Source organism: Cryptotermes secundus, unplaced genomic scaffold (assembly GCF_002891405.2).
Source record: "Cryptotermes secundus unplaced genomic scaffold, Csec_1.0 scaffold599, whole genome shotgun sequence".
NCBI lineage: Eukaryota > Metazoa > Arthropoda > Insecta > Blattodea > Kalotermitidae > Cryptotermes > Cryptotermes secundus.
The window spans coordinates 1,682,032-1,707,612 of NW_019730109.1; the positions used below are offsets into that span (position 1 = coordinate 1,682,032).

The 25,581-nt window shown below is 38.1% G+C and overlaps 1 protein-coding gene across 6 annotated transcripts in view; it reads left to right on the top strand.

Annotated features, from left to right (window-relative positions):
• LOC111866177 (histone-arginine methyltransferase CARMER) overlaps positions 1–25,581 on the top strand; it is a 102,268-nt gene that overhangs the window by 37,933 nt on the left and 38,754 nt on the right. The window contains exon 10 of one of the 6 annotated variants that reach the window (XM_023854869.2): positions 3,284–4,667. The exons of the other annotated variants lie outside the window; for them this stretch is intronic. Coding sequence (XP_023710637.1) covers positions 3,284–3,357 — 74 coding nt within the window. The 3' untranslated portion in view covers positions 3,358–4,667. Of the gene's footprint in view, positions 1–3,283; positions 4,668–25,581 lie in introns of those variants that run through there. 6 annotated transcript variants of the gene reach the window in all.

The following is a 25,581-nucleotide window of genomic DNA, read 5'->3' on the forward strand; positions in this document are numbered from 1 at the left end:
AGTATAGTAGAAGTCACAGATTATTTCCTCAAGGGTCATGAAATTGATACGCTCAAGTTCAAAATGCAGCTAGCAGAAGTCAAAGCCCAGGCAGGATGCCTGCGAGCTCAGCAAATATTCTACCATTAAAGCCTGCATTAAATGCAGGTCTTACCAATGAACAAGAACCAGCGCAATCATTGATTGACCTCATGGGCCGCATTCTGACACCAGTTTGAGACCAATGTGGAACACAACGGCTGGACACCTGGTGACAAGGCCACATATCTAATAGCCACCTTGAATGAGCCCATTGCACATTCTACATAGTGTCCCCACTGGAGTGAAGTACAAAGAGGTTCATTCATTCATTATTGGAGGGGGTGGGTTTCCCCATGCACCGCGACCAGTTGTTGATCTATTGTACGTCCCCCTTTGATATTCTACCAGTCGCCATACACTTCCGGTACTGGTGCTCGTTATCAGCCCCGTTCAGCCAGCGAATTCGGCCCCTCTACTGGCAGTGGTACCCGATAATTCCCCATCTACTGGAGGCATTGGAAACTACTTGGGCGGGAAACTTTTTGCCTAATTTTGCTCAGAGTTCTCCTAGATACATGAGGATCTTTTACGTCCCGTAAATCTACGACATGGGACCCACGGCTTAAAGTCCCTCCCGGAGGACTTGTTCCCTGAATTTTTCCACCCTTAAAAATTCCATGACCTCCGCCAGGTTTGAACCCGCGTACCTTGAGTCATGAGGTGGGAACGTTACCCCTAGACTATGGAGGTTGCTCTACAGAGAGGTCACTGAGGTGCTCGAGAATTGCTATGGGGATCACTACCTGGTGGAAGCATTCCGTACTCAGCCGAGGAGAAGGGTCCAGCACGCTGGGGAATCTCTGCAGGAATTTGCTGCTGCCATGGACCAATTGGTCTACTGTGCCTACGTTGACTCAACTGAACAACACATCAGTAGGGAAGCGACCTGTGCATTCACCAACACGGTAAGGGAAAGAGACCTGAGATGACAGCTACTATTGAGGGGAAAGGAGACACAAAGCAAGGCCTTCAGTCAGGCCCTTGAGCTGGAAGCAGTGGATATGGCAGTTGGCATGCCTTTGTGGCTCCATCCAGTGAGCCTCAAACTCAATCCGGAGAAGGGCAAACTCTTTCAGAAGGAAGTACAGTACCTTGGGCATATTGTGTCACCTGAGAGGATAACCACTGACCCCAAGAAGCTGAAAGTCATACGGGAATGGTGAACTGAGAAGAATAATACAAAATTAAAAGCTTTCTGGGCCTATGCACTTATTACGGATGGTTTATATCTGGTTTTGCCAGTATTGTGAAACTGTTGACCAAACTCATGGAGAAGACGCAAGCCTTCCAGTGGACATAGGAAGTGGAGGCCGCCTTCCTGTTCTTGCTTATCCACAGCCAAGAGAGAGGTTCACTGTTGACACAGATGGGAGTAACATCAGGATTGGATGAGTGCTGTCCCAAGTACAGAATGGACAAGAGCGAGCAATAGCCTACCACAGTAAGACGCCGAACAAGGCTGAGAGAAATTGATACAGTGTGACATGTAGATCCGTTGCATAGCAGTGACCACAAAACGAACAACTAGACAATGGCCGTTACTAGGGAGTGGCCCATAAAAAGCTACAGGAGAATGGTGTTTTCTGTGCGGTCTGTGCCGTTGTGTTATAAGGAGGACAGTGAGGTGCAATGAACATATCACCAACCACTCCTTCATCGAATTGGAAGCCCTATTTCTAAAGACGTACATTTCCAAGAGAGAATAAAATTCCTGGTCATGGATCTCAGGGAGACTGAAGCCAGGATGGATTGTGCTAGTAAAGGCAACGGCAATTTAACTGACCTTCCGACCAGACAGTGAAGTGAAGAGTTGGTTGAGTTGTTGAGTTAGTGAGGTAGTCAGGTAACTGCAGTGCAGTCATTGTGAGCTGTTGCTGTGAGAAGCTGGTGGCTGAGGCAGGGGACAGTTCAAGAACCCAGAGGAAGAAGAAAGCCATTGGAAGCCACTGCCAAGCAATGGCTAGTGGAGACTGTAACAGACTGAGAAGACTTAGTGTGTTCTATAGTGATTTGTGAAGTGTAGAACAGTGAGAGCATAATCCTTACTTGTAATTATGAATTGTAAGAGTCAAATAAATGTGATTACCAATGTTAATCCCATCTATAGTCACTCATACACATGACAGTATGTTCCTGATATCCTGTCCTGTTTGTATGAGTATTATTGTAGTCATTTCTGATGTACAGTCATTGCAGGATGTTGTGTTTTTTGTTATAATCAGACCTGGTTATAGCCACATGCTGTTCCTCTTAAGTCCACAATCCACTGATACCTGTGAATTGTTGGACACAATTTGAATTTCAAGGACACTGTGAACTTGACCAGATTTTGCCTCAGCTTTCATTTGCAGTACTGTTCTCGGTTGCTGCTACAACTTCTTCTCTACGTTCATTATCAGCTAAGATTGCTTTGTCAGTTGCTCTCCAAAATTCTTTTTTATTCCTTAAAATTTACACCGTTCTGACACTTGGAAAGTTATGATCTGTTGGGAGTAATGTATCATTCTTTCCAAGTGTCTGTGATCCAGACTTCAGATTGTGACATACTTCCCACATTTCATTATCATCATGTGCTCATTTTTATTTATCATAGTCATCCTATGAGGTATTAAGCCATATGACTTATTATGGCTTAATGCTGTGGCATTTTGCAACCAAGAACCAATAAAAAGTATGTAGTGATAAAAAAATCACATTCAAATACCTTGGATTCTCACAGTTATATGAATTAGAAAATTATACAGAAGTAGTAAAAAGTATCACTATTAGAGTAAAGGGGATCTAACTTTGTTGAACAACTTCATTTTGTCATCCTGAGGTATAAAGATCGATCATCAGTAGTCCTTCATTTTCTCTCAATTATTGAAATATACTCGTATAAACGGTATTGGAGACAATTTATTGTAGTGGTGAAAACTAGCATTATAGAATGTGGCAATTTAGTTGCTTTGCAGTGTTTCTATTTTAACATTTCAGCAGTTATAATTTTGAAGGTAAAAGTATTTTTCAACACAAATACCATATTATTTTAAACCTCCCAGTTTAAACCCAATCACTAGCTCCAGTATTTAAAACCCCTAGCTCTGTGTGATAAATGTTAAAGAAAAGTTTACAGGTTTTATAAAAACAATCTTTCTCTTCTTGGATGAAGTAAAACTGGCTGAAGAATAATTGGTAAGGTTTGGAAAAACTTTTATTGCAGCAAAAGTAGAAACATGCAGCAGAAAAAGTCAGAAGAGAAGACATAAGAAGACAACTTGGTGGATGGATTACTAAAACAGCAATCAGAAAGAGGAACGAAGCACGACAAATGTTGTTATAATTAGAAATAGGAATGTTGAAAATGTAAAAAGGCAGAAAAGATTTGGAAGGGCAAAGGGTCCCATAAAAGGTCTTGTAATACAGTTTCTGAAGACTTGAGGAAGCTCGCAAAGAAATAAGAGAAATATTATTTGCAGTGACAAGAAATTATTGTAAATCATTGAAACATGATAATGCAAATGATGAGAATGAGACTTTCATTATGGAAGAAAAATAAATGTTTAGAACCGTGGGTAGCCTATTTTGATGAACTGGTGAATGCAGATTCTGTATGTGAATCATTAATGTCAAATCAACACAGCAGTTGATATAACCACCTTGGATTTTGGTGAAGTTTTGTAAACCTACAGAGTCTGATCAGTAGGTGATATACTGTATTCCTTCGAATATAAGATGCATCCAGTTTTTGAATGTGGGTTTTAGGAAATAACTAGGCAGGTGCACATTCCTTGAATTTATTACGTACCTCAGTTTTTCATTGGAAAAAGATGTTTAAAATGTGTGTCTTATATTCAAAATAATACAGTATATGAAGTTTTTCCTTCCTATGTCATGTAATTTCAGAGTTATTGTCTTTTGAAATTTGAAATCGTCCTTAACTATTGTCACACTTTGAGTTAATAAATGCTTGTCATTGTTAAGATAGCAGGCTCACTCTTTTACTTATTACAAGCTTTTAAATGGAACTTTCATTTGGCATGACACTTATAATATTTTAGGGCGCATTCACAATTGTTCTTGACTTTGGTCATAATTTATGAAAGCATTAATTGCCAGATCTATGCCAGTTTCTTTCCAAAACTTTGTGATTTTAAGTACATTTTTTGGATGCTTTCATTTTGTGACATGGATGAGTTTATGAAATACACAATTTTTTATAACTACAGTTGCATACATGTTGTTATTGGTCACTTGGGTTAAAGATTGCAATAAGCTATGTAGGTAATCCAGCTGATTATGAATACTGTGTGATAGGATCATGTTGTGCTGTATTTTTGTATGCACAGTTTCTGTATAAATACAGTATACATAAATTATATACTACATGTTCCTGACATTTTGACCATCATTAGGTATGCGCAGTCACTGTTGGCTGCGCTGCCCACCCCTTACATTGGCCATTGTTTACAATTGGTGTATTTTATTTTGTTTGATGTACTGGGTAATAATGCTACCATATGCATCCCTGTTAAATTGTTAGATTTTATATTTATTCGCTTATTTTATTTTTATTAAACAATTTTCAGATTAAACATTTTAACAAGGAATGTAAGTAGCATAATTGGTTGACGCATTATGCTACAAGCTGGAAGGTCACAAATTCAATTCCTGATGAGGTTGTTAGATATTTCAGTTGACGTAATCCTTCCAGCTGCACTGACACTGTGGTTGACTTAACCACTAACAGAAATAAGTACTAGGAATCTTCCTATGGGGTAAAGAGTGGCCGGAATTTGTGGCTGGCAACTTCACCTCCATCTTTGAGCTGATTGTGTAGAAAATGTGAGATCCTCAACGTCTCACAACCATATGACCCTCCGTGGCTTGTTACAGGGATGGATTTACCTTTTTTTATGTAAATAGTAGCAGTACACCCCAGTATATAAAACTGGCAACACAAAATACTCTTGTACCCACTATAGACATTGGCCAATGTAAGGGGTGAGCTTTGCAGCCAGCAGTCAATGTGCACACCTGATGATGGTGTAAAGAAGTTGTGCTGACAGATATAAAAACGATATGTAACACAATATTAATAAGAAATAAAAAAGAAAAGAAAAGAAATCTTGCAGGCTTATTCATTCAAATATTAAAATTAGTTTTTCACTTAACTAAAAAACAGTACTTGTAAGAGTAGCTATACACCGTCTGCAAAGCATGGTTTGTGGTTTCTCAGTGATACAACGGGATTCCTTTTCACTGATAACATGTCTTAACTGGGTTACAATTTCTGGGTTCACCTTTTTAAGGACTGCTGAAGCTGCAACCCACAAACATGCCTCATATTTAAGGATACAGAAAATATTTACTGGGGCCAGGGGGGTGTAAAAATTGTAATTGAATTTCACCGTTATTTTTTAACACCCATGTAAACCAACACGTTCTTCTCTATTTGCAAGTTACAAATCTAATGTCATCCAGTTGAAGTCTAGTAAATGGTAAGGCACTCTGCGAATGGTAAACACTAGGCTTTAAACAGTTAAGAATACCAGAATGTCTATTAGAAAGAATGAAGCTATCATACAGTGATTGCACTAGTCATGTTAAAGCGAAGTTATAAATCTCATAATATTAAAAACAAGTAGTGAAGTGAAACATGGAAGTGTCCACCAAGAGTATTGTTTAAGGAAACCTTGGATGTATTTTCTAATAAAGTTAAAGGAGAAAACAGAATGGCAGACATGAAACATCATTTACAGATGATATGTTGATTTGAGGGAAAGACGAAAATAAAACTGGAGAAAAGCTAAATCATTGGAACCATGGTGTAAAGGAATATGGACAAGACAGTGACTGAGGATTTCAAGGAACCTAGTTACAAATGTCTTAATAAAGAGTGGACAGATTTATTTGGATAGTGAAAGAAATTGAAGACGGGGACAACTTTCTGTCACTTCATCTCTCTTTAAACCAAATATTCTCAACATCCTGTTCTCAAGCACCCTCGGTCTGTGTTCCTCCCTTGATGTCAGAGACCACGTTTCACACCCATATGGAACCACAGGAAAAATTATAGTTCTGTATATTCCAGTTTTTATGTTTTCAGACAGCTGACAAGAAGACGAAAAATCTTCTTGACTGAATGGTTGTAAGCGTTACCCCAAATTCAGTCTCCTCTAAATTTCCTCCTGAATAAGGGTTTGATTTGTTTTAGTCGTTCCCAAAAATCTGAACTCTGCCACGTTTTCAAAATATCTGTTAGCTGTCTATACGTCATGATTTTGCCCTGCATTCTGTTGACGAGACAGCAACATATACTTAGTTTTCTCTTTTTTTGCTTCTAGACCAACCTCATTACCAGCGTCAATTGAAGGTGGTGTGTTTTTCTTTATGGTGTCAGTGTTATCACACAGTAGATTCACATCATCAGCATAGACCAACAGCTGATGTGTCCAATTTAATTTCAGTCCCACCTGGTTTTCCTGGACATTCCTAGTAGTATATTCTAAAGCAAAGTTTAAAAGGAATGGTGATAAAGCATCTCCTTGTTTTGTACTATTCTGGATAGGAAAATTTGTCTGACAAACGTTTACCTATATGGACTTTACCACACGTTTCATTTAAACACATTTTAATTACCCTAACTAATTTTATGAGTACCTGAAACTCCTATGAGAATATTGTAACATTCCTTTCCTTGTGACTGAATCGTAGGCTTTCTTGAAGTCAATGAATAGCTGATGTACTGTTTCATTGCACTCCCATTTTTACTCCAGTATCTGACAAATGCAAAAGATCTGATCCATAGTTGATCTGTTATGTTGAAACCCACACAGATGATCACCAGTAATTTCATATATGTATGGACTTAACCTTGAGAGAAGAATATTGGATAAAATTTTGTATGAAGTTGAATTTGATCACTACTTGGCGATTTATACATTTTAAACTTTGCTGTAGCAGTTTGAACCTCAGAAGGGCTAGGATCAGGTATTAGTGGCTCAGCTCATATAAGAATCACAGCATAATTTAAGATTTGTGGATTGTATCACCTGACGATGGCTCTGTGAGAGCTAACACATGTTACGACGTAATACTCTGAACCAATAAAAGCTCAGTTGACAGAGTAGAGTGAAAATGAATTATTTTTATTAATTGTTGTATTTGACAGGTGTACCAAAATAAGTAAATAAATATATATATTCTGTGGTAAACACACAACAGGATGCATTCCTTGAAGATTCTTAACTCCAGTCGCCTTCAACTTTATGTAAAAGTAAAAAAGTAAGTAAAGCTATCCCTGTAACAGACCTTGAAGGCCCATAGGGTTGTGAGACGTTGAGGGTCCCACATTATCTAGACCAAAGGTCTCCAAACTACGGCCTGCAGGCCACATCTGGCCCGCGATGTGATTTTATCCGGCCCATGAAAGAATTGTGCAGAAATGCGCCAATTGAACTAATTTTCCAAAGCGTACTGGTAAAGAAAATACTTGTTCATAGATTGCAAATTCATTAATTAAGATTGTGTTTAAAATATATTGATGTTCCATATTATGTTAATATTAATATTATTCACAATTTTAGATTTGAAAGAAAAATTTTGGAAGCGATTTGCTGATTTGGATGCCAGTGCTCAGGAAATTAGATTGTTTCAAAATCTGTTTGACTGTGATGCTGCAGATTTCCCAAGTCAAATTCAAATGGAAATTATTGAACTTCAGGAAAATTATCACATGAATGACAAATACAAGGAAGGAAATTTGATCGAATTTTATAAATTTTTGAACTCTGAGCAATTTCCAGATTTAAAGAAATTTGCTTGTAAATTTATCTCCATTTTTGGGATGACGTATCTGTGTGAACAAACTTTTTCCCAGATGAAGTACATCAAGTCGAAATACAGGGCAAATTTATCTGATGAACATCTAAAGTCGCTACTTGTGATTAGCATTTCAAAATTTGAACCTCAATTTAATCAGATTTTAAGAATGCAAAAAGAGTTCCATCATTCACATTAATTGTTTTATTATAATTTGTGATGAAAATATGAGCATTTGCTGCTACTGTCTATTGTCATTAATATACGATAATTTATTCTAACATACTTTGTATTTAGTTTATGAAATTCTGTGCTTTCAATAAAACTCATATACCCAGAGCTATTAATTTCTCAATTTATCTAGACATACTTCTCCAGCTTCATTATTGTGAAAACAGGAAAATAAATTCCTTCCATATAAGGTAATTACAATGAAATCCCCATTTAAAATTTCTTTTGGGAGCAGCGGTTTTGAACACATAGGTGAGGAGGTAATTTAGCATTGAAATTGAATGTTAAATGAGGGAAAACCTAAAATTGAGGAATGCTGATTGTGTGTTCCACTGTATTTTTAACTTATTATTGGGTGTTGGTTATGAAGAAAAATACCCATATGCTTTCATAACTCACTCTTCAAACAGATAAAAGCAGACTAAGTAGGAGGGAATGTGGTGAATTTAGTGTCTTGATTTCCACAGCTCTTGACCTGAAAGAAAATAGTGTACAGATAGAAAATAAAATGTTGAAATTGCATGAATATCAAAAAAAAAAATCGAGGAACATAAATGGAAAGAAAATAGTAATCAGTGAACTCTAATTGGGAAACATTGTGTTTATAAAAAGTTTATGAAGTGGTGGAGGAAAGGAATTAGTTGGTAGGGTGGCAAAATATTAGTTATGGAAATGTGAGAACTGTGAAAGTATGGAGAACCTTGAAAAGAATGAGAAAAAGCAAATCAGCCAGCTTTAATGGTGTACTATAAAGGAAGCTGATGTGCATTGGTGTATGATGAATATTTTGTATTTTCTGTGCAGCTGTCATTCATGTGTTAAGGGATGTTGCTGATGAATATATTCCTTATGATGTGAGTGATTAGGTTAGATTATTTAGTTACTTTATGATGGCTGTAAAATGTGCAAAGGTTATATAATGTGAATGGGTTCTGGTGAGACAGTTACGAATGCGTATGAATGGCAGAGTAATAATCATGACTTAATTGGAGGTACTCTCATGGTATTTGTCTGGAAGGACTGGAAAACCACGAAATCCCTATCAGGATATCCAGTCCTCAGGCAGTGTATTAACTGGGTACCTTTCAAATGGAAATGAAACATGTATGAATAGTGTAGCCAGAATCTGTGGTCAGAACATTTCCAGATAACTTGTGACAGTTTGCAAGAAGCAGGTACATGGTATTAGTGAATTTGTGCAACACAAAAAGAAAGGTCAGTGCAAAGTAATGTATATGATAACAGCAATTGACCTTCCATTGATAAATAATTATGGCAAGGAATCTAAAGTTGTAAATATTCACATATCTTATATTGTTGTGTTTGAAGTTGATTACAGAAAGAAATGTGGCAAGTAATAAAAATTAAAATTAAATTATAGTCACTGTGTGTTTGAACTTGAGATTTTAGTGGGACAAGATGTCTTTAAATACTTACTTACTTACTCATGAAGCTGAGCCCTTCTGGAGGAGCCGCCAATTCTGCAGCTACTCAAGAATTTCCCAGCATTTTATGGAACCCAAAGGTTCATTACTGTGTTCACAAGAGTCCTCTACTGGTCCCTATCCTGAGCCAGATCAATCCAATCAGTACCATCTCTAAGATGGTCTCTCTGTCTCTCTAAGATCTGTCTTTGAATACTTAAGTCAATAAATTGGGGATTCATTTTACTTTGTTGTAATATATTGCAGTGAAAAATCTATGACTGTGAAAAGAGAAATTGAGTTTTATTTTGAAAGATGAGTATGTCAAGTATTCCTGTGTTGGAGGGTGGAGTAAAAAGAAAGGGGGAAGGGAGAAGTTTTATAATTCAGTCTGTTTATGCTTCTTTGCCTGTTCCTGTTTGGTGTGTCAAATTGTCTTCATATTTAATAATTTTTTAGTGTTTACAGCATACACAGGAACAGTTTTCAATCTTAAAGCTTGATCGAAATAAAAAAACTGTATATTATAAAGGAACCCTTTCTCTTGTTATGTGCTATATATAAAGGAAAGTGTTTGGAGTGATTTTGCACCATTTATTTTGACAAACTGTAAGATTATTGGGGTTTGATTGTTGATTGTAATGTTGGATCAAATTATTACACGGTGCAATCCAAAAGTTCTCAGAATATATTAATAAAAACTATTACATCTTACCTAGATCTTATTCTGCACCATCACCTTCAAAGTAGTCCCCTTGGGAGCGCATACACCGATCCCAATGCTTCTGCCACTTTTCAAATGCATCCTGGAAGTCTTTCTTTGTTAGGGTGTTCAGTACCGTCTGCGTTTCCGCTTGAATTTCCTCAACTGTATCAAATCTTCGCCCCTTCAACTTGATTTTCATCTTGGGGAAGAGAAAGAAGTCACATGGTGCTAAGTCTGGCAAGTACCGTGGGTGGGGAACAACTGCCATCTTGTTTTTAGCCCAAAATTCCTGCACAATGTAAGCCGTATGTGGTCATGCGTTGTCATGGTGGAGTACCCAGTCATTCGTGCGCCACTTCTCTGGACGTTTTCTCCTCATATCCTCCCTCAAACGCCTTAGAACATCGCGATACAACTCTTTATTGACTGTCTGGCCAGGAGGGACGAACTCCTTATGCACAATCCCATCAGTATCAAAAAAACAGATCAACATGGACTTAATGTTGCTCTTGACTTGTCGAGCTTTTTTTGGCCGAAGTGAAGAAGGGCTCTTCCATTGCAACGATTGCTGCTTGCTTTCAGGGTCGTAGCCATAAACCCAACTTTCATCACCAGTGACAACCTTCGAAAGAAAGTTTGGATCCTCTTGAAGCTGTTGTTGAAGTTCCCTGCAGACTTTCAAGCGATGCTGCTTCTGTTCATTTTGCAGCAGTCGTGGCACAAACTTCGCCACAATCCTCCTCATGTTCAGTTCCTCTGACAAAATTCGTTGACATGTACCATAACTTAGTCCCAAGGTGTTACAGAGGTCTTGGATGGTCAGTCTACAATCTTGCACAGTCAGATCCCTAACTTTCGCGACATTTTCTGGTGTTTTGCCTGTTGACGGCCGTCGCGAACGATCGTTGTCATCAGTCAATGTTCAGCCATTTTTAAAACGCTTACACCAGTTGTAAGTTTGTGTCTGGCCTAAACTGTTTTCACCAAAAGCTTGCTTCAACATATGATGCGTTTCTGCAATGGTTTTCCCAAGTTTGAAGCAAAACTTTATACAGACACGCTGCTCTCTCAGGTCAGCCATCGCAAAACCGCAAACTCACGGAAACACAACAATGGAAATACGTTCACCAACAATAAACCCAACCACTTAACTCGACGCCGCTTGCCACACTGATTCAAGAAGGATATGTGAGGAGACACCTAGCAGTATTTCGATGTACTCATAACCATTCATGTGCAAAATTCAAATTTTGGTAACTTTTGGATTGCCCCACGTACATTGTGATAGTGAATATTGAAAGAATTTACTGGTCACTTTTATAGTATTCTGAAACTATCAGCATTTAATGCATGTTGCTTCACAAGAATGTAAGGATTTAACAAAAACTGATAGCAGTGAAGTGATGAACTTCAAAATGCAGTAACAGATATTCCGCAGCAGGTTTACAAGAGATGTGCTGTAGCATGTAATGCATTTCAGAACATATGTCAAGGGTTTTTCCATTGTGGTTGACAGGTGCTACATTACATTAGAAAAAAGGGTACTTACTATTCTTTCCTAGTGTTGTAATTCCTTTGTGACATTAAAAATGCACAAAATAATACATGTGTCATGAGTATGAACATTGCATTGCTACAGCAAAACATACTTAAACAGCATTGCCAGATGTATTCTCTGTGGTCTGTGACAAATAACTTTTCGTTTGACATATAAAAGAGTTCTCTTATCAGTTGATGTGGGTGTTCATATTTGTTTGGTGATGCTTTATTCAAATGATCTCACCACTGTGCTCAGTGTGGCTGTAATAATGTCAGTTTGAGAAGGCATAATTTGGTAAACACTGTGTTCTCATAGTATACATTTGATTTCCCTATTCCTAGAGGAGGTCCATAATAAACCTTTATTTATGTAATAATTGACAGTAGTTTTTAATATTTAATGTTAACAGTACTGCGAAATCCTTAACCATGGGTAGCCACCTCCGCCTCTTCCTTTTATGTAATTTTATTATAGTCTCATATTAAAGGTAAGAAATACACTGAATATTAATTTCATTAGGCTGCAGTATCAACATCATGATCACAGTCTTATTTTTTTTTATTTCTTGGGGTGGGGTGAGACTTGAGTCTACTTGATACATCAGGCACTATTTGGCCTATTGTACCAGCCCTGCATAATAGATGATGATGATTGTGGAACAGTCCATGGAATCAGAATTGGCAGAGGAAACTGAACTGTTTGGGTGAAACCTGGCCCAGTGCCACTTTTTCCACTGCAAATCCCATATAACCTGACCTGGAATCGAACCCTGGCCGCCTTGGTGGAAAGCCAACAACTTACCACCTGAGCAGTTACATGGCCCCATCATGATCTTAAATTTGGTGTAAGGAACATTATTGAAGATTAGTCTGTAGAGCATAGGACATCTTACCTTGCCCTCTAGTACCAGCAGTGTTTTTATGCCTATTATAGAAATTTAAATTACAACATGCAAAATAAGCTATGAGTATCTGTATGTATGGTATGATAGAAAAAGGCACAATGGATAGTAGATAAAGGCTTACTCATCAGAGCTCATGGAAAGCCAAGTCATACTAGACACCACCAGATACTTTGCACTTTAAATTTATCTTTGAGAAATAAAGTAACATATGTTTGCAGTTACTTTCACAGTTTTAAGCCAACTGAGAACAACAGTGACCATTGTAATCTAGCATAATTTGAAATGTGTTAGCAGTTTATATGTCCACCTGTAGTTCAGCATATAATTTTTCTTCAGTCTTCTATTTTTGTACATTTGTTTGTCATTATGGGGTTCACAGTGGTACTGTCTTTTGGTCACTATTTTGGGAAGAGTTTACTTTTGCATAAGATATAAGTTGAATTCAACATTAGACTTATGGTGGAAATATGGAACAGAGTTTACTTTGTATAAAGAGATAAGTTGAGTTTGATATTAGAGAATGGTGTTGCACACATGTTGGCATACTTAATATTTGCACCAACCAATGAGTTTTATTCCAGTATCTTCATTATATTTAACAAATGTTGCAGTAATTTATTCTGAACTTTTGCACTACTATGATGTCTACTGTTCTGCAGTTTTCCACATATTTCAATGTGCTTTATGGCTTAATTCTTGAATTATGTACAGTAGTAGGGTATTTAATGGAGACTGATTTTATTTTATCATTGTGATGTGTTTTCAGTTTAATGTCAACATTTGATGTAGCCTTATATACATGACCACTTTATAAAGCTTGGTAGATTTTATTTTCAAGCTGTGTGTTTTATAATGTTTTTCCTTTGATCCACTTGGAATTCTGCAGAACTTGGTGGAGTAGAGGCTATTGTCTTCTTTGATGTTACAGTGTGAACTTTGGCAGGGTACCAGCATTTTGGAGGAACATTCTGCTTCCATCTTCAGAGTAGAATCATAAGCTGTGCGGAGAAAAGTAATACTTGTACAGGAAAGAGGACTGGGACTGGGGCCCTGAGTGAACCAGTAGGAACCAATGGCTGTTGAAGGGACTAGCTATAAGGGAGGAAAAATGAAGAAGCATAGGAGAACTAGAGGTGGGCAACAGATGTGAAGGCACATTAAATAAGAAAGAATATAGAGATGAATAAATATAAAAGGAAGAACTGCAGAGAAGGAAGGGGAGAGGGATATAGCAAGAAATAGTGGCCCTGCAAAACTCTTGTGATCAAATGACAGGAGGCATTTTTAGAAGCATAGGAAGGAGAATGGTCAATAAAGAGGGAGCAAAATTGGGTAAAGCTAAAATAAGAGGAAGAGGTTAAGGGATAAGGATGTAGGAAGAAACAGAGAAATAGATTGGTGGGGGGGGTGGGAGAATGATAATGAAATTAGGCCTTGAAAGGTCAAATATTATTTGCCCTGAAAAAGGTCAGTTGTCAGGGACCTGGAAAAGTGTAGTTACAGGCTGGAGAACAAGTCACAGCATAGCCATACATTCCTTCATGGAGTAGAGTCCTTTCTTTCCTGTATCCACATCATTTTCCTCCATGCAAATTACTCTTCTGTGCTGAAGGTAGAGGCAGCATTACTTGTATGGAACTTGTCTATCAAATTGCATGGCGTCATATTCCAGATGACCATAATCTTGATATTCACTGTGCAAAAACCTAAGGTGTCACATAATGAAATATATATACCATTGTCCTTTATGTAGTGCAGATTTATTAATAAGTTCTGCATTTCAAGTAAGAGGTTTTCTTTGAGGAATATACAGTATATCTCCCTTTGTGAAAGCTGATTGTGAATTGCTTTTACACTGGAGAGCACAAATTAGAGGACTTGACTTGTTCCCTTATCAACCACTCCCTGATGTTAGTCATTGTTTCATTCTTTGTCATCACTTTGGACCAGAAAGCATATTTTGGCATGTAGACCTGTTGCTAGGCAACGACCGCAAAACAAACAACTGGCTGCTCCACAAACAAGCATGTTTTCCCAGCTGCAAGAGAATACAGCAATAATTGGAAACAGTGTTTTCTACACGGTCCGTGCCAAGTTGTTGTAAGCAGGACCAGTTAGCTGTTGTTGCTGTTAGAAGGTGGTGGCTGAGGCCAGGAACCCAGAGGAAGGGGAATGTCCATTGTTGGAAGACACTACCAAGCAACAGCAGTGAAGACGTGGCTGTGAACATTAGTGTGTGTGTGTGATATTAAGCTGTGAAGTCTAGTCATGACCTTATATGAGTGTCCAATAAATCTAGTCATCAGTCGAAAATCCATCTGCAGTCATACTCTATACATGTGACAATATTTTCTTCCCAAAACCATCTTGTTAAGTTGTTTCATAGTGATTCTTCAAGGTGTCCATCCATAATGAATAAACGCGAAATACACAGCGCATTTTACTGTAATGCAGCTGTCATAGAATAGGAGAACCTTTTCCAGTGAGAATGGATGTAGCTGGTGTCTCAGCATGGTGGCATGGGTTCATTCCCATGGGATTTGTGGTTGAAAAGTGGCTTGGAAGGGGTCTTCAAGTACTTTGGTTTGCCTTGCCAATTCTTGCTCCACAAACTACTCCACATTCATTAATTGTCTTATCATTGGCCAATATATAATCTCAGTACTGACATCATTGTTAAATGACCAGCTAAAAAGGAAGAGATGTGCTGTAATTTATAGTTTGCGTAGTGTCTAAGTTATACATAGTACATAGTGATGGTACAGAATATGAAGTAGGTATATGTGGAAACAGAAATAGTAAATATTCGATGTCACAGAGTATATATTGTGGCAAGTAGACCCATTGTTAGGTGGCTACTGCCAGACATACAACAGTACAGCGGCCGTCACTAGGCAGTGGCCCACAAACAGCAACAGAGTAATGGTGTTTTTTGCTCAGTCTGCTAAGCAACAGAGGAACTATGTTTTATGTGCGGTCCGTGCCGAGGTGTTATAAGCAGGACAATTAGTGAGAGTGGAGTGGAGTGAGTTGGTTGGTGAGTGAGTGATTGAGTGAGTGAGTGAGTGAGTGAGTTAGAGGAGTGCTGCAATTCAGTCCTAGTTTTCTCTTGCTGCTAGAAGCTGGTAGCTGAGGCACTGGGACAGTGCAAGAACCAAGAGGAATGGGGATGTTCGCCATCAGAAGACGTTACCAGAACACTGGTGAAGACCCAGTAGGCTGTTAAGACTTAAGTGTGTTCTGTAGTGAATTTCAGAGTGAATTAGCCATAGTTATATAGTTACATGTAGTTACAAGTTGTGTGCATAAGTGTTCGATAAATCCGATTACCAGTCAAAACCCCATCTATAGTCACTCCATAAAATCGTGACATCTGGTGCCAGAAGTGGAATTGGATTGATTGAATTGTTGGATTGGAGACTACAGTACATAGTTACGTTGCCACATTATGGAGATGGAACAAATGATGGAATGCCTGTTGCTGATATAAGAGCCAACCAAGCCAAAACGGGCACCAAACTAAAGGAGATCATAGAAGAAATGAGGGCCTGGCAAAAGAAGGTGGATGTGACTTAGGCCTATCCAGAAAGGTCAGAGGACAGGATAGAGACTGAACAGGAACCAATGGAAGCCGAAATTAAAACTGGCCTGGTAGAAGCGAAGGCAAATCCTGAAGAAAAAGAGGATGTAGAAGAGTGGCAGGAAGTCCCTAACAAAGAGGCTGCAGTGGAAACTATCGGAGCTCTGAAGGACCTATGTGAGAACTGGCATGTGGCTGTAAGGTGCCGTGGACGGCCAGAGACACAGACCCAGGGCAATGGTGGGCCCTGGCAGAAGTTGGACATCACCCAAGGACAGTTGACCCGCCATCCAGTTCCTGCAGTAAGCAAGGGAGCTACATCTGGGAAGCAAGAAGACATTCCATGAGACCTTTGAACAAGCTCATGAGTTGGAGGTTGTGAAACGAGCAATTTGGATTTCCATTGGGTTGCGGAAAGTGAGTGCCTGAGCATTGTGGAGGAGTCGGCCCCCACACAAGCAGAAATGTCAGCTCTATAGGAACACTGACCACTCCCGGACATTATCTTCCCTTAAACGGAAGGAACAGTGACACACTGATAGGCTCCTTGAGATGAGCAGCGTTAAGGAGGGGGAAGTGTGGCATATTTGCTCAAAGCAAGAACTGTGGAGGCAGAGAAACCTCCATTGCTAAGTAACAGCTGTGTAATACATAACAGTGGAGTAAGTGCTGGAAGCGGTGTTTTCTATATAGTCTGTGCCGAGGCTGTATAATGGGGACCAGTAAGCAGTTGCAGTAAGAAAACTGCAGTTTAGTTGTTAGGTATTGCTATTAGAAGTTGGAGAGACTGGGGACACTTAAAAATCCCCAGACGAAGGTGAATGTCTGCTGTTGGAGGCCGCTACCAAGCAACGACTGTGAAGGCGTGACTGTGGACACTAGTGTATGTGTGTAATAGTGAACTGTAAACTGTAGTCATGCACCATAACAAAGTGTGTGATAAATCAAGTCATCATTCCAAATCCCATCTATAGTCACATTCAGTCACATGACAGTCTTTTGTCTTTGTCGTGTAGTATGATTCACTTACAACAAAACTTTTTCAAAGACACCAGGAGGTGTCTGCTGCTGAAACTAGAAATAACTAAATATATAAGATTGGTTATGATCAGGACATTTAGTTGCACTACAGTAAAAAAAGGAATTTAGCTTTTTGTATTTAAAAGTAAAGGTTCTTTTTTCTCTTTGGTTAATTATACATCCATTGTAAAGATGTATCACAGGAGTGAAGATATAGCTTCACACATTCTAAACCTCAGAACTAGATGGAAGGGAGTGGTGCTCTTCACACTACAACTGCTTTATACCAGGGAAAAGGGCTCTGGGTACCCACTGGACAGACCAGTTTAGATGCAGTAGAGAGAACTTCCTACCACTGGTGGCAATTGAACCCCAAGGACTAGACTGACAGACTGAAGTATCTGATAACAGTTTCACTAGCATAATGTTGGTGTCATGACAGTTATTTAATTTTGCTCTTTGTTGTGTAATGGAGTTTGCCTTTTAATTTTAGACACATGCAAATAACTTCAGATCCTGACACCCCTCTAAATCTGCTCACACATGTACACACAGCATGGAGTCCGATGGCAGAATGAACATAGTTTCTAAATGTGCTGCTTGGGACTCATATCTGTGGCTGTACTTGCATTGATGTTAGAAAACAAATGGACAGAAGTACAGTAGTACATGCCTTCCTACTTTCTTCACCCACAAGATATACCAGGCTCATTAAATATGGTCACAGATACCAGACCATAACAGCACATGGTCTTGTAATTAGTTTGACTTCTCTTCAGTTTTATTTTTACTTAATATTGGTGGTGGTGGAGACAATGACGACGACAGTGATGATGATGATGATGACGACGACAACAGTGTATGTGTTCGTGAAGTATTATGGAAATAAACATACCAGTTTCATTACCTGTGAAATTGTGATTGGTATATGGCAACCTATCACCAGTGATAGGGATACTGGTTCTTTTGATGGCAGTATTATTAGTGATCACTGGTGGTTTTTTCCTGTTCTGTGCATGTTGTCTTGTTTGTGTCTAAATATGTGTGTATTTCTTATGTCGGTAAATTTATACCGTGTTTCCCCTCACTACCCTTTCATTTGATAATACAAACATTTTCTTTTTCAGTAAACATCTTCCAGGAATTGTAACTTAGAGTTCATTTGTTTGACTTCTGTTGAGGTGTGAATCATGCTCATGTCTGCTTTAAATTTTATTTATCTTCAGGTGCATGCATCTGTGCGCAGTTGTGCGTGTGTATCATATATGTCACCATATCTAACTGTGATTAATTAATGATACATATTTGCACTATTTTTAAATCATCTTTAAATATTGAAATCCCAAGCATTATTTCCTATTGTACCAGATCTTTTCACTTCTGTTTGAAGTTCCAACATGGGAACAAGAAAAATACGTAGATATTTGTAGTTATAGATATCTGAAATTGATCTCAAGTATTGTAGTAATTAAGTTGTACAGTATAGGCCTACATGTGAATAAATATGGAGGTTTCTGTCAATGTGGACAATACTAAGAAAATGTGATTATTTTATGGATTCAAAATAGTACTTAAATGCTTGTATGTTCTATAAAAAGTAACAATGCCCACGTATTGGAAGCATGAACGTAACAGGTATTAAAACCCTGTCTTGTCATTTATATTGCAGACCTTCTGGCAGTTTTATTTCCTACAGGCTGGCACAGTGATATGTGCCTGCCTTGTGTTCAGGAGTGTCATTTTCCTAGTCATTTGAGGCAAATATCAAGACATTACTTTGATAATATTGTATTTAAGCATCCTGTTGCATTATTATATCTTTTATACACATATACGAGTATTTCCATCTTAAATGCAACTGTTTATCTAGTCACCTTCTTCCTCATTACATATTTTGGCCATGTATGGCCATAATCGGGTTTGTCTATCTTGCTAAAATTGTACACTGTGTGTCAAAATTATGTATCACATATGAACACAATGTTTCCTAATTAAAATGAATTGACCTTAATAAAAATTAATTAGTATCTTAATGTTTTCATTGTGGTCAACATCCAATTGTTTAAAATTTACTTTTTATACTCACATATGCACCATTGGCTATAGGTTCTTCCACGCTGCTAGAGTAGTTATGTTTGTAAGTGGTCTGTCTATGTGGGGAAGTCATAACATTTTAATTATCACTGGGAAGAAACAGAGACACAGGTGCAAGAATTATATGTGAGTTACTCCTTCTCTACATATGCCCCCTGCAAGGCCACACATTTTCCCCAATGATGCATTAGCTGCTGGATACCTTGATCATAGAAGGTCTCATTTTGACTGTTTAGGAAGTCCTTCACTGCAGAAATAACATCATCATCATTTTGGAATCGCTTACCATGAAGTGACTTTTTTAGCCGTGGAAAGATGAAACAGTCGCTTGGTGCCAGGTCTGGTGAATATGGTGGATAGGGGAGAATTTCATTTCCCAAACTGGCAGCAAGTGTCGTCGTAGCATGAGCCAGTGCGTTGTCGTGAAGAAGTCACACACCTTTCTTCAGAAGGTTCCGGTAGTACTCACCAGTGATGGTGACACCCTTTTGCACATAGTTGGCCATGATGACACCGCAGATCCCAGAACACACTCAGCATCACCTTTCCTGATGACGGCTGGGAGCCTTCTTTGGTGGCAGCGAGTCTGCATGTTTCCACTGCTTGCTCATTTCCTTTGTTTCAGGGTCATAATGATAGACCCAACATTCATCCATCATGATCAGGTGGGTCAAAAAATTCCACCTTTTTGTCTTGACACCACTGCAAATGTTTCTTTGCCACATCCATCCATTGCTGATTTTGAACTGGTGTCAACAATTGTGGCACCCAACATGCAGCGACCTTTGTCATGTGTAACTAATCATGGATGATGATGAAAACCAACCCATGGCTAATGTGGACCTCATGAACAATAGCTTCGATGGTTATGTGCCTATTGGATAGGATCAAAGCTTCCACCAGTGTCATAATTCCCGGTTCCCCAGTGAGAGATTTTTCTTCCACTTTGAGTTCAACTTCGAGGTTTGTCTGTCCACAATGAAAACGCCTCTTCCACCTGACCTCTGTGTCATAAGATGGTACACCTTCCTGATACACAGCGGTCATCTGGTCGTGGATCTCCCTGGTAGACTCTCCTTGCAAATGCAGGAACCGTATTACAGTGTGAGTCTCCACTTTCTCAACTGACATCACCATTTTGCTTCAGCCCCTTCTGTTGGCTCCCTCTGTCAACTTGGCGCAGGAAAATTTGACTGTTTGGCAAGCTCAGGAAATGGGCTATCTCCTATATAGAAAGATATTTTGGAATTATGATTTTCTCATGGTGATAATTAAAACATTATGACTTACCATCTATGTAGATATTTTGACCATTCAGTGTGACTAATCCTGCTTTCGTAGCATGACTGGGGTGTGTGTACTGGTGTCTGGTGTAAAGCTCGTATAACATCTCAAATATGGGGTTTACATGTGTAAATGTGTGTGTCAGTCATATATAGCTTATCTTTACTGATACTGTAAATGTGATAATTTAAATGTGACAAAACTGATGATAACACTACAGCAAAATCCGTATCAACTGCACATATAACATGGATAAGTACAACTATAAACAGCTATCAATACTTATAAATCTAACAATAAAATTATACAGCAACACATTATTTACATGTTAGAGGTAGTACCCATACCGCAAAGGTGAATGCTGCATGAATAAATTCAGAATAATAAACACTCCAGCAAATATCTTTTAAATAAATGGATGATGACCACAATGAAAAACATTAAGATGTTAATTAATTTTAATTAAGGTCAATTTACTTTAATTAGGAAATATTGCATTCACATGCAATACATAATTTTGACACTCAGTGCAACAATTTTAGCAAGACAGGCAATACCTGATGATTGGCTGTACATGGCCACAACATGCATTGAGGAAGAAGAGCGACCAGAGCATAAGTTGCATATAAGATGGAAGTACACACATATGTGTACAACAGTACTTTGAAATAGACTCTGACCACTCCCTTTCCAGTCCATTATCTCTAACCATGCATAACTTCCTTTGCATTCAACACAGTACCATGACATAACCAAAGTGAACCAACCTGACATTTTGTCCAATGTTGCACAATTTATGTCATCACTTGTATTTCCAAAGCATAACAGTATCACACCATCATGCACCATTTGATGATTCATGTTATTTCACTTTATCAGCTACATCATTGAATGGGAGGATGTTTATGAATGATTTGTGAAGAATGTGGAAGTGATTGTCATATTATATAATACTATTACAGCATTTTCATGGATGTTCTGAGGGATAGTGTGATGGTCTCTCTGTGGGCTTAGAATTGAACTGTAACTCATAATCTCATGAACATTTGGTTGGTTTGATTTGTTGTTCAATAGAAATACATTACTTATTACATGTGTATTTTGTAAGAATTATTTTGGCATTTACAGTCACATTGAAATAAGAATCCCTGAGAATAAAGTGATTTCATGTAGGTGTAAATTTAATACTTTTACTGGCTGACAGAAATGTCAGATGAGCTATGCAGTCAGTTTAATGACAAATCAAAACTGTTTGGTATCTGAATAATAGTTGCTAGACAGCAAAAAGTGAAAGGCACACGTAACAAGTTCATCAGTGCGCATGCATTTACAGAAAGAAAGTACGTGGTGCTGTCTTTTATCTTAAGTTTTTTCGTTATATCCATCCTCTTCAATTTGAAATACGTGGTTGTCATAACGTGAACAGCTACTTTTGTAATACAGCAAACATTTAGCATTTCTAAAAGTTTGTGATGATGGTACATTAGTACAAATATTATGTTTCTGTATGTTATCCATCATCCTCTCATCATCTAAAACACTGTCCTGTTTATTTTTCAAAACAACATTTCAGAGACTGGATTGTGTCTCTATCTTCAGGTAAAACTTACTCAGTTGGTCCCAATTGCTAGAGCCAGTCCCTGTCTCTGGACATCTGTACCAGCACAAAGATGAGGTATACAAGCCAAGCACAGCACAAACATCTGCGAGAGCTAAGAAAACATTAAATTATTAAAAACTCTACATGTATGAGGCCTTGCACCAGAGAAGTATCATGACAGAAATCATCACTGGTGAGAAGAAATACTTAATATGGTACCAACACAAGAAAAACAAATTTTCCCACTCAATCTACACTTGACAGAGTTGTAGTTTTCGACTACTGCTGTGATAACGGGTCCAGATGGTAGAGATGTTCAAACTGGGTTGACTGGTCAGATGATCTATCAGAGACATGCGGGTGGATTCCTTGTATTTCCTGTATGTGGTATTTGGTTCAACTGCAAGACCTTCACTTTATTCCAACATATTTTGTGACCTTCTTCATATCCATGTTTGGCTAATTTTGATTTTTCAAGCAAATCCTGTCTTCTATTTGTGCTCCATAATGCATACTACTAAAGGTCTGCTTGTTTCGCTGATGTAACATCTGCCACAATCACATGGGTTGCTGTACACAGACTGCTTCATCTGCTGGGCGTCTCTAACCAGTCTAGTTTTTGTCAGTGTCCCACACAGTGTATGTTTAGTCTTAAATGCTTCTGAGATTGAAACAGTTCCTGATACATCTGAATTTCTTGGAAGCACCCTTAATTTATGGGATAATGACAGTGCCCTGGTATATATTGTCTGAAGAAGGACAGCTTCTTGTCAATGACTTTATTACAGAGTCAATGAATTCTTTTGGATATTCATTGAGCCTCAGATCATGTCTTATGTTTTTAATTTTGTTGTTGAAAGCGTTCTGATTTTGACATATGACCTTCACCCAGTTGACCAAACTATGAATGACTCCCCTTCCTACATGATGTGGGTGGTTGGACTTGAAGTGCAGATAAGGACAAGTATGAGTAGGCTTCCAGTACACTTTCATGGTCAGTTTTGGACCCCACTTCATAACCAAAACATCCAGGAATTGAAGGGTATTATTGCTTCAACATCCATCGTGAATTTGATGGTAGGCCTAAAGAAGACGGTGTTTTTAGATAAAGACAGGATGATGGATAATGTCCAGAAACATAATATTTGTGCATAATTTAACTTTAGATATGTTTTTTGTTAGATTACTTGCAGGTGTATAATTATTAAGAGATGGACTTGGTTAGGGCACAGTTTAATTTCATTCAGTTAATGTGGCTACTTGCAGTTACATGATCTCAATCCTTTCATAAACTTTAATGCCTTATCTTCATATTGAGTTATAGGATATTATGAAGTGTTGTTTGTGGTAAGGCAGGCTTTTAAGATACTAGCTCCATGGATACGGAGTGCTTCTTGAGGAGCTACCAGTTGCGCATCTACTCAAGAATTTTCCAACATTTTATGGAACCTGAAGGTTCATTACCATATCCCTTCAGGTTCTATAAAATGTTAGGGCTAACAATTCCTCAACATAAAATAATTTTTTATGAAATGTCACAAAGACTTTTAAGAGATACAGAAGTAGAAATTAATGCGCATCCATGCGCACATATATTCACGTACACACAAGTATCTCGACATTCTAACAAGTAAAGAAGTTTGATTGTGCATACACTAACAACATTTGTGGGAAGCTTGAATTTGTTTGAGCATCATATGTTAATGAGCAAGTGGCAGAAGAGGAATTATGAACTTTTGATTGGTTGGCTGATCACATCGCTGGATGGGCACTTGATTAGTGTGGCAAGGTAATTGCATTTATTGTTCATAGACTGTTGTTGATTTGGTTAATCAGTGTGTGTTGTATTTATATATCTGGAAGTTCAGTTTTAGTATCATAGGAGGGTGAGTTGCATCTATTCATCTGTTGCATCTGTTGTTCAGTACTCTTCTTTCTCAAAATTTGGTTACTAGATAATTATACATTCAAGAGGCCATATTGTTGGTGGAAGTTGACATATTCCTGCATTAATCTCTTTGAAGGAGTATGGTATTCTTTTATTCAGTTTTATGCCTGACTTTAACATTTATATTTTTTTTGGTTGTGTGTGGGAGTCCAGTGCACTGTTTAATGCAAAGCATCCTTATTTTTAAATTAATGTTTTACTTACATGCTCTTAAAAAGCAGCATTATAATCCACCTCCCCAGCAATTTATTGAAAGATCATGAGCTTCATAATTTTGTTATGGATTTATGCTGCTTGAAAGCAAGTAAATATTTAATTTTTAAAACAGATGTATAAAGAAAGTAGTTGGGATAGCATTGTCATTATAGGTACTGGCTATGAGGTGAACAAACAAGGGGTCAGAGTTGGAATCCTGCTAGAGGTAAGACAGCCAAGGGGCCAGAGTTCGAGTCCTGGTAGAGATAAGATATTTCTCCTCTCCACGTCACCCAGACTGGTTCTGGGGCTCACCCAGCCTCTTATCCAGTGTGTACCAGGGGCTCTTTCCCCAGGTGTGAAGCTGAACACTCACCTCTAATTACTGGTGAAGTCAAGAATATGTGGATCTATACATCAACTCCCTACACCGTAACTTCGCCTCTTTTTATGCGATTAGAAAACATTCACTTTTATTGGACCTATTATTCTTGGTTTCATATGGGAATTTTTATTTTAGTCTAAATTGCCCATTTTTCTTTTCTCCTAAATTTTGAGATAAAGTTAAAATTTATATGTTTATGAATCCCACCATCTCATTTTTGGGGCTTGCGATAGCATAGTTAGTTGAGGCACTGTGCTACAAGCAGGATGGTCGCGGGTTCTGTTCCCGGTGATGTCATTGGATTTTTTCAGTTTATTTAATCCTTTCACTTGCCCTGTGACCCTAGGGTCAACTCAGCCTCTAACAGAAATTAGTTCCAGGAATCTTCTGGGGCATAGAGGATGGCCAGCATGTAATGCTGACAACCTTACTGCCATCTGTAAGCTGATTGTCTAGAAGATGTGGGAGCCTCGATGTCTCACAACCCTATGAGCCTTCAAGGCCTGTTACCTTTTTTTTTTCATCTCATTATCATGATATGTTTGTTTCCTATGTTTACATTTTTGAGTATTATTGATATTGAAGTTTTTTATATCCATTGTCTTTGTATTACTTTCATTCATAATTAATATCATGTACTGAAGCCTAGTAACGAAAGAGAGGGGCAGTGGTCCGTAGAAATTGCTTGATTGTTCTATTTAACCCAGTTTATTGTAGAAAAGAGAAATTGAAAGACTTCTGTTTTGCTTCTTCTACAGTAGCAATCTTCAGATTTTCTTCTCTGTT